Source organism: Monodon monoceros, unplaced genomic scaffold (genome assembly GCF_005190385.1).
Source record: "Monodon monoceros isolate NGI ecotype Baffin Bay Population unplaced genomic scaffold, NGI_Narwhal_1 Contig4865_ctg1, whole genome shotgun sequence".
NCBI lineage: Eukaryota > Metazoa > Chordata > Mammalia > Artiodactyla > Monodontidae > Monodon > Monodon monoceros.
The window spans coordinates 22,768-32,595 of NW_021700731.1; the positions used below are offsets into that span (position 1 = coordinate 22,768).

At 51.0% G+C, this 9,828-nt stretch overlaps 2 protein-coding genes across 3 annotated transcripts; both read right to left on the minus strand.

Annotated features, from left to right (window-relative positions):
- Window positions 1-496: 496 nt before the first annotated feature.
- LOC114889023 (nurim) lies at window positions 497-3,559 on the minus strand. 2 transcript variants are annotated; one of them, XM_029211811.1, is made up of 4 exons: window positions 3,289-3,440; window positions 2,534-2,730; window positions 1,753-1,929; window positions 497-1,397 (listed from the first exon to the last, which is right to left on the minus strand). In XM_029211811.1, the coding sequence occupies exons 1-4, from the start codon at window positions 3,419-3,421 to the stop codon at window positions 1,116-1,118; spliced, it is 789 nt and encodes a 262-aa protein (XP_029067644.1). In that variant the 5' UTR covers window positions 3,422-3,440; the 3' UTR covers window positions 497-1,115. The 2 variants fall into 2 exon arrangements, with proteins under 2 accessions (XP_029067644.1, XP_029067734.1); XM_029211901.1 differs by lacking the exon at window positions 1,753-1,929 and having other exon boundaries at window positions 3,289-3,559.
- A 2,941-nt stretch (window positions 3,560-6,500) lies between these two features.
- Window positions 6,501-9,824, minus strand: LOC114889106 (mediator of DNA damage checkpoint protein 1-like; the record flags this gene model as incomplete). Its single annotated transcript, XM_029212038.1, has 6 exons — window positions 6,501-6,743; window positions 7,689-7,799; window positions 7,898-8,023; window positions 8,250-8,432; window positions 8,565-8,684; window positions 8,766-9,824. Coding segments are annotated over 6 exons (1,767 nt in total), but the record flags the coding sequence as incomplete, so codon positions are not given.
- Window positions 9,825-9,828: the final 4 nt, after the last annotated feature.

Sequence of the window (9,828 nt, forward strand, 5' to 3'; positions counted from 1 at the left end):
AACCCAGGGCGGCGGCCCGTGACTCAGGCCCCTCGAGGGAGTTGGGGAGGAAGCGGCAGCTGCTCCGAGCCGGGCCCGCCCTTCCCATCTCCTGCCGCTCCTCCCCACGCATTTGCCTTCCCGGGCCAGCCTTTGTTACCGTGGGGGCCGGGGCGGCCGCCGGGCTGCGGGGGACCCGTAGGGAGGGGGCGGCAGCAGGAGCGGCGCTCGGAAGCCAACGGTTTTGGAAGCTAGCTCCCTTACCCGAGCCGCTGCCCCACTCTTCCGCTTCAACCTATCTGCCGAGGGTCCCCAGGTCTGCAGCGAGGAAATTGGGGGATTTGGAGGAAGGGAGACCGGGTGCTCCGGGAAGGGGGGTGGGGCGGTACGCGGGGAGTGGCCGCCACCCAGCGGTCATCAGAGGGCGCGGCCGATGCCCAGACTCGAGTCTGGCTCGCCTGTCCTTCCCAGAGGCAGCCCTGCAGCTTGAGAGACACTGACAGACTGCATGCTACACGTAGAAAAACCAGGCTGAATTTTATTTTCCTGTAGCACGAGTTACTTGGGAGAGCAGGGAGCCCTTAGTCACCCGAATTAAGAGCAGGAGAATCTGCTCAACTAGGTTCATGAGTCTGGAGCCCAGGGGCAGGGCCTAGGGAGCTGGAAAGGCCAGTGGGGCTGGGCCGCAGCTGCAAGGTGTGGAGCCTGATGGGGCAGCCACTATCGTCAAACTTGCGGACCTTGGTCCAGCTCCTAGGAGGGGAGCTAGACGTGGAGAAGAGGATCCTTGAGGAGCAGAGGCCAAAAATAGGACCAGGGGAGTGGTCAGGCCAGACCCTTCTCCTTGTGAGGAGGTTGTTAATGGAGGGTCAAGCCGTAAACTCTGAGGAGACAGATAAGTTCCCCACTCCCTCTTTCTGGCTGGTGAGAAGCAGCCCTTGGAGTCCAATGGCTGAAACTCAGAATTTAAGATATGGAGCTGGACCCAAGGAGTGGAGGCTCAAGCAAGGGAAGGGACAGCTCCTTCAGTCCATGGATTTGGGCCTCTGGTCTGAAGCAGCCAAGGCCTGGATGTTAAGGGGATTTGGAATTGGAGGGGAAAAGGAAGTACAGGGCTTGGAACGAGGGTTAGCCCCTCACTCGGCCTCCCCGTCCTGGGGCCGGGAGAGCAGGTGGAGTTTTCTTTGCAGCTGGGCCCGGAGGTAGCGGAGATCTTGCTGGTCAAGTCCGTGAGCCAGGCCCAGGTAGAGGGTAAGGAGGAGAGCAAGGAGGAGGCGGTCAGTGCCCAGGGTGGGCACCACCCATAGCACAGTCAGCAGCTCCACACACACTGGGTGGCGCAGGTGGGAGAAGAGTCTCAGAGCCCGGGGAGACTTCAGGGCCAGAGGCTCACCCAGCCCCAGCACATGGTAGTACACCTAAGAGAGGGAGAATGGCTTAGAAATGGAGTCAAGCCCTTGTCGCAACTTAGCTGCCTCTTTCCTCCCCTTCCAGGCACCCTCCTTCTATAACGCAGGCCCAGGAACCACCCTTCTGAGACTGGGGTCCCTGACCCTCATCTCTGGTCCATGAAACTTCTCCAGGCCCAGGAAGCCCATGGTTTCTGGCCTTTGAGCGAGGGCTAAGGGGAGACTATCTTACAAGAAAGGGAGGTGAGGGAGTCAAAAGCAAGAGGCAGGTGGAAGAGTTGGGGAGGAGAAGGGACATCCTTGGAGGGGAAAGACGTATTCTAGAAAGGATCAGAGGTTTGGGGTAGGGATCCGGGAGCCTCACCTGTTTGAGGCCCATGAGCTCTGCGTAGTCAAAGACGAGAAGGATGCTGAAGATGAGGAGCCAGGAAATGACGTGGAGCACAAAGCAGAGGAGGGGCACCCAAGTGGCCCATGGCTCGGCCCGAGCCTCCCACAACACGGGGCCCCTGGGCACGGGCTCCCAGTACCGCATCACCAGCTGAAGGAGGATGAGGGACTGGGTATCCCAGCAGCCCACCCTTGAAAGACCTAGACCCAGAGGCTGCCCCCATCCCAGGCTGGCCAGCTGCTCTCCCCGCCTCTACCATGAGAATGTTCAACATGTGGAGGGTACTGGGTGGGGTCCCAAGTATGTAAGAATGACTTGTCTCTACCCTGAGGACTTAAAGAATGGATGAGAGTCACCAGATAGGTACACAAAGTAGCCTAGGCCAAGCACCCACTGAGAAACAGATGAGTACTAACTGGGAAGCTTTCTCTTGTGACCTAGGGAAGTGCTTTTGAAGAAAGGATAGGACTGAAGAGCAGTTAACAAGGGAATCTCAAGCAGGACAACGTGAACAAAGTTGCAACGGTGAGAATGCACATATCATGCTCGGGGAATGACAAGCAGTACGCCATTCTTGATAAAAAGTAGGATATGTGCTGTGGAGGAATGGGAGCTGAGATTACAGTCCTGAACACCCTTAGTTCTCCTCCTAAACCCATGTTTTATCAGAAGCCTAAGGTCCTTGCCTCTCCAGTCGACGGAATCCTTCCCACAGATTGTTTCCCTTGAGGACTCAGTTGCCAGGGCTTCATACCTGCAAGGCCAGGGCAGTGCATGCCACGTACAGAGACCTCTGAAGGACCCCAAAGTACCGGAACATCCATGACTTCACTGTCTCAGTTGCCATGAGGCTGTGTTGCCCCACAAATAGTAGCAGGAGCCCCAGATCCCAAGCCAGGGGGACAAGAATGCTTTGGTCCTGCAGGGCAGCCAGCCATCCCTGGCGGGCATCTAGCGGGAGTTGGAGAAAGGGACAAAAGATCAAGAAGACTGTGGGAAAAACTCCCTACTCTTATCTCCTCTTGGGACCCCAGGCCATGTCCCTTAATGCTTTCAAGAGCCTTAATGCTTCCTCTCTAGGCTTTGCCCACCTCACTTTTCTATTCCCTGTTTCTTCCCTCTTCCCCAGGCCTCCTTCAGAGCTGGGGAAGAGGATTCATGCTGGTCAGTCACGAAAGGCATGGCTGGAGTGCCCTTCTTGTTTCGGTTCTCCAAATGCTCCCTCTTTATAACACTCTCCATAGTCCTCTTTACTAAGCCTTTCCTTAGAATACTCTGCTTATCGCCCTCTCTCCCCCTCAGTCCTCACTCTCCCGCCTCTCCAAACCGCTAATCCCTGAGTTGCTAATTTAGCCCTCTGGTGTCCCCTGCAGCGTCTCGGCGGCTTTCACGGTTCTAGTTCCCTCTCCTGGACTTCCCCTGTCATTTGTCTCCAAGCCCCGCCCCCGCTCCCTCTGCTCCGGCTCCACCTTCCTACCCCAGAGCTCATCCTCGGTCCCTCCCGCTCACCAGGACCACCAGACTCCGAGATTCCTCCAAGAAGTGGCCGAAGGGAGGTAAAGCGCACGAACTCCACTCCAGTGCCAAAGGCCAGGATGAAAGAGGCGAGGGCAGCAGGGACAAGGAGCAGTGCAGGGGCCATGGCGAGAAATGGAGGGGTGGGGAAAGGGGCGGGTTTGGGATTCCCGCGGCCGCAGGCTCCGCCCCGACCCCGCCTCCCGCCTGGGACCCTGCCCAGGAGGGCGGGGCTCCCGCGCGCCGACGCCCAGGCTTCCGGCCGGCGCGCGCGGCTCTCTCGCACAGAGCTTCAGGGCTGATCCCTAAGTGCCTTTCCCCGGTCTGCGATCTCCGCGTCACAGAAGGGAATGTTAGAATCCCAAGTGAGAGGTGAGAAGGGCAGCGGTTGTTCAGTCATGCACGTGGTTTGAATCGCAGCTGGGCTAGTTTTCGCATCTAAAATGAAGACAGTTCCTCTCTTGCAGGGTTCTTGCAGAAACGGCATTATGATCCCACCTTCCTTTAACAGCTTTGACTAGAAACAGCCAGAGTCAAGAGGTTACAAAGCCTCAGCTAACACTTATAATGAACGGTGAGAGAACGGAAGACTGTTGACCCAGGCTGAGAACCCAAAGCTCTGAATCATCCATTACAGCTTGTTAGATGCAAAAGAGTGACTATTTTACCACAAACGCTTAGTCTGTAATTTATTATAAAGCTGATTTGTTGCCTCTCCACTTGCTAAGGGGAGAGAACTTGTCTGTAACACTGAAAGATTTGTTCTATTAATGCCAAAGGCTGTTACTTTGTAAACATGAGAGTAACAACATGTTAAAATATTTGTGATAGAAAACTTTATTACAGTTGTAAACTTTGTAGTATGTTAATTTTATCCAAGCTTGTGATAATTAACTGCCTATACAACCCCATTAGACTCCACTTACTAGTCAGAAAGCACTAAGATCTTTTGTCCAAAATTTTCCCTACAGACCTGTTTGTAATACCTACAAGACTAACATTCACATCTAAAAATCAAAGTAAAGTAAGGTTTTTCTCCATTAAAGATCATGTAGCTAAGGACCTGGTCACAGTAGCTATGACCATAGTAAGGAACTTAGAGATCATGAAGCTAATTCCCTCAGCTAATAGAAGAAACATAGGCCTAAAGAGATCAAGAAAATTTCCCACAGGCTCTACATTCCTTCTCCCTCCCGGAGGCTTAGTATTCCCATTCTCCTCCGAATCAGTGCTATTTTATACTGTACCAGACATCATTATGTTTTCCCTCCTGATTCACTCTCCATCCTGCTTTCTGCCTCAGGAAGTTGTCCTGAATGGACTACATCAAAGAAAATCACAGCATTTGAGGGAAGCCTTTCTATGTAACTGTTCCCTCCTCTCAACCTTTTGGGTTTACAGGTGGCCACAACAGAGCTGTGGGTACTGGCAATATTCTTTGTGATTTCTCTACACTCTGCCTACTTATAATTTTCACTTCATTAAACTCTCTCCAAATTATCCTGATTTGACTGTGCCATAGTTTCCTCTTAGGATCCTGACTGACAGAGACATTTATTACACAATGTGCTATGAGCTGTAGGGTTCATTGGAAGTGTAAGAAAAGATCTCTCTTCTCTAGGAATTTAAATCGGGGCACTTAAATTGTACCAGTCATGAAGTGGGTGTGCACATGAGTGCTAAGTGGGGCTATAGAGACAGCAGGTGCTGTAAGGAATCCAGTGGACCTCAAGGACACAGGCAGCTTCACAAAGTACAAGGCTTTGAGCAGTGCAAGGGGACTAATATTTATCTGGGTCCTACTGTGTGCCACACCCACTATGGCTATGCTTAATATATATTGTGAGATGAGGTATGTCTAAAAGCCAGCAGCACAGTGTTTGGCAAAGCTCATGCTGTTTCTACTACACCAAAGTTTTCCAAACTTAAGTATAATTTACCTGCAGAAAAGTGCCCAAAACTAATCAGTATTTTTTAAATTGAAGTGAAATTCACATAACATGAAATTAACCACTTTAAAGAGAACAGTCCAGTGTCATTTAGTACATTCATAATGTGTGCAACCACCACCTGTCTAGTTCCAAAGCATTTTCTCTTCACCCCAAAATAAAACCCTGTACCCATTAAGTGGTCATTCCCCATTTTCTCTCCCTGCCAACCACCATCTACTGTCTCTGTGGATTTACCTATTCTGTGTATTTCCTACAGGTGGAGTCATACAACGTGACCTTTTGTGTCTGGCTTCTTTTACTTAGCATAATGCTTTTGAGATTCATCCTCAAAACACCGTAGCACAATTAGTACCTCATCCCCTTTTATGGCTGAATAATATTCCATTGTATGGATATGCCACAACTTGTTTATCCATTCATCTGCTGATGAACATTTGTGGTGTTTTTCATCTTTCGGCCCTTGTGAAAGTGTTGACATGAACATTTGTATACACGTATTTGTCTGAACATCTGTTTTGATTCTTTTGGCTATATACCTATGAGTAGAATTGCTGCGTCATATGGTAATTCTATAATTAACTTTTTGAGAAACTGTCAAACTGCTTATCACGTGGATGAATCATTTTACATTCCCATGAGCAATGTAGATGGGTTCCAATTTCTCTACATCCTTGTAATCAACCAACTTCTAAAATTTACAAAATAAAACTGTACTACACCATAAGGCACATAGTGAATATTTATTTATCACAGAGGTTAAGCCTAAGCTAACTTTATAAATACTGGAAAAGCAGGCCAGGAAAAAAAAAAGGGCAGAGATTTGCTCAACGTCAAAGCTAAAGGATGCTTCTAACGAGATGGAGCAAGGAGAGGGGAAAATATTTTAGTAGCATTCCATAACTCCACCCTCAAATTTACTTACTCCAAGCATTCTTTCAAGTTCTGGACACTAAAATTGTTTCCACTATCTTCTGCAGGGTGAGTAAGAATCCCAGTAAGAAAAGAAGAGGAGAAACAAATGGTTTCCAAACAGGAAGCAGGACACTGTGTGCGCCATAGAGCAATAAGCACATCAGTCCGGCTAAATGTGAGCGGCGACTTAAGATATCTGAGCATGGGATTGGCCGACTTTAAGTGGCCATTTAAGAAAACTGTGGCTCCCAATCTCCCTGTCTTTGTTTACCAGCAAGCTTTTCAGCCCCACCCATGTTCCAAGACAAATCAGATCAGTACACCCCAATCCTTGCTAAAGCCCTAAGTTCTTTCTTCCAAATATTTCTAACACTTTATATATTGGTCTGGGAGGAAAAGCATACTGGGGTGGGGCTTTCAGGTGGATGACACTTCCAAAGTGGAGAGGACAAAGGCCTCTGGCTTGGCTTCCTGCTTTAGTACTCCTGTGAGCAGGAACTCAGGTGAGAGGATGGGCAGCCCAACCCGAAATGGAATGGCACACCGAGGGAAGTCCTGGGAACATGTGATCACAACTCTCTGAGGCTGGAAGAAAGAGAAAACAGAAAGTCAGGGGTGAAAAAGAATCCTAGAAGTAGGTTCGGGACCCACTAATCAGTCTTAGCAGCACAAAAACAACCTCCTGACGGGAAGCCATATGACACACACTGTCTATGAAGAGCTCTTGCCACAAAAGTTGAACCTGAATTTGTTCAACCTTTTAAAGTTAACTACGATTTACAGGAAATATAAAAGATAGAAAAACAAGATTAATGACACAACAAGGGAGCAAACAGAAGAATCCAGACTGTGGAACATTCTAAAGGACAAGTGACCTAGTTTCTGCAGGAAGTCAATGGCAGGAAAAAGGCTAGGTGGGTTGGGGGGTATGCTCTAGAGTAAAAGAAAATTAAGAGATACAGCGCAATTGTGGGGATACATGGACCTTGTTTGAGTCCTGATTTGAACTGTAAAAAGACATTTTCAGATGACTCGAGAAATTTGATTAATGGAGTAAGACGAAGTGACCAGGAAACAATTGTTAATTTTGTTATTGACCAATAACGGCATGTGATTATGTAAGAAATGTACATATTGCTTAGAGATGTATATTTTAAATATGTAAGAAAAAATAATAATGACCTTTGCAGTTTCCCTTAAAAATTTCAGCAAAGAAAATGAAAGAAAAAGGGAAAAAAAAAGGAATAGAGCAAATGCAGCAAAATCTAAATTAACCTGTTGAATCTGAGTGATTGGTATATGGAGGTTCGCTACATATTCCCTCTCCCTTTGTGTACATTTCAAAAAATTGTATATACAAAAATAAAAATAAGTCCATTTGGTATCAGCAGACCTCTTCCTTCTCTATCCCTCTCTATACCAGAGGTCTTCCCCCAGCCTCTCACTACTCCGTGTTCCCATCTAACCTGTTCCCATTCCAGCCACCTCTCTAACTACCACCTCACCAGATCCTGAACACGCCACCCCTACCTTATAGGACCGGGGCATGCTGGGTAGGACGGTGCCTCCACAGCAGCTGATGATCTCTCCCATCTGAGGTGGTGGCGGCTGGACTCCTGGGGTCACGTGAATCTCATAGCCCTAGGAGGAAGAGAGTGCTGGAGACAGTAGATGATGCACTGAGAGGCCGTGGACCGCTGGGCAACAGCTGAAGTGTGGGGCAGAAGATGGCCTCTCACCTCCAGCAGCCTTCGCTCCCGAGCCCGGCTCAGGGCCTCCCGAAGGCTGAAGCCAAAGTTCTTCTCCTGCTCAGGATCAGTCACCACATATTCAGCCGGGGGCAAGAAGCAACCTGCCCTGTGGGACTAAGGACGGTAACAGTCAGTTCCAAAGCTCAGCCCAGCCCTTCACCCAGCTCTTCTTTCTAGTGTTTACAGGGAGCTCAGGAAATGTTTTCAGAATTAAGCCTTCTGCTTCACTAACCTCGTCTTCCTGTACCCACGTTCCTCCCACCGCTTTCTACAGACCCATGTGAGCAGCCTTCTCCCGCCACTATCTCTACGGGTCTGTCATCATCTCCTGGCCTCTCACCTGGTGCAGCCAGTCCAGGGAGAGGATGGGGATGCCCCGCCCCAGGGCACACAGGAACTTGACTGTCCGGCGGATCCGATCTGTCACCAGGTGGGAAGCCTCAGCCACTGAGCTGGCCAGACTGCCCCCCAGGGCCAGCACTGCCCGCTCTCCATGAGCATCCACCACGCCTGTGAAGAGCACCTGTGAAGGGGGTTAGCCAGAGCTGGTCACGGCAACCAGCGCCATCGGCACCCGTCTCCCAAATCCCCTGGGTCTCCTCCCGTCCTACCACATCTCCATCTCCCACAAAGCCCCAGAGCCCTTCTCTCCTACTTTGGGGGCCGTGGACTCTTGGAGAGGTTTGGTCCGTCGCAGGCTGCGGCTTGGTATTTCCCGGGGCTCCTCCTCTGTCTGCTCTCTCTTTCTCTTGCCTGGTCCTGGAATCACTACACCCTGGGGTTGAGAGAGAACTTGGTGGGAGTTTCCAAGCCCCCAAGCTCTTTCCAAACTAGGTGACTCCAGCCCCCTCCTCACCTCTTCCTTCCTCTGCTTCGCTGCAGGATTTTCTTCTTCTTCCTTAAGGAATGCTGTCTTCTGGGGAACTTCTCCTCTTTGGAGCCGTTTTTGAAGTGGAGGTGAGTCCGCAGTAGCTAAAGCCCTCTTGCGATTTTGAGAGGCCTCAGGCTGGGGCTCTGGGGTGAAGCCAGATCTATCTGCTGCCTCCCCCTTTGGGATCTGGGGAGCACGAGTGGGTGCCTCGGGAAGCTGGGCAAAGGCAGGCTCAGGAATGGTGCTGAGGGACTCGGCTGCCCTCACTGCCCCTCGTCTCTGGTTCCTTGAGGAGTTAGGTTCAGAGGGTGCAGAGTAGGGTTCATGAACGTGAGCTGTGAGAGACCCATGTTTCCTAGTGGCCCTTGGCCTCCTGCTGCAATTGGCTTCAGGGATGGGCTCAGGGGGAATAGGCTCTCCTGTGGGGACTGGAGAGTGGGACTCAGGGGTGGTAGGAACTGGCACAGCATTTACTGTAGAAGACCTTAGTGTCCTGCTCTGACCACCCTGAGCTATGACTTTGGGGGTGACAGGCTGCTCTGTGGGGGACGAAGGTTCAAGGTCAGGAGCTGTGGGTTCAGTTGGCTGGGATGTCTTGACAGAGGACCTTTGTGTCCTGCCCCGAGTGGCCTGAGATGTGGGCTCAGGGGTGAGAGACTGGTCTTTAGAGGTGGAAGGCTGGGGCTCAGGAGTTATGGGGACAACTGGTTCAGGGGCCTTAGCAGATGACCTAAGTGTCCTGCCCTGAGGGGCCCGAGATGTGGGTTTGGGGGTGACAGGCTGGTCTGTGTGGGCAGAAGGCTGGAGCTCAGGGGCTGTGGGGACATTTCGTTCAGGGGTTTTGACAGAGGACCTAAGTGTCCTGCCCCGAGTGGCCTGAGATGTGGGTTTGGGGGTGACAGGCTGGTCTGTGGGGGTGGAAGGCTGGGGCGCAGGGGCTGTGGCGATAACTGGTTCGGGAGTCTTGACAGAAGCCCTCTGTGTCCTGCCCCGAGTGGCCCGAGATGTGGGTTTGGGGGTGACAGGCTGGTCTGTGGGAGTGGAAGGC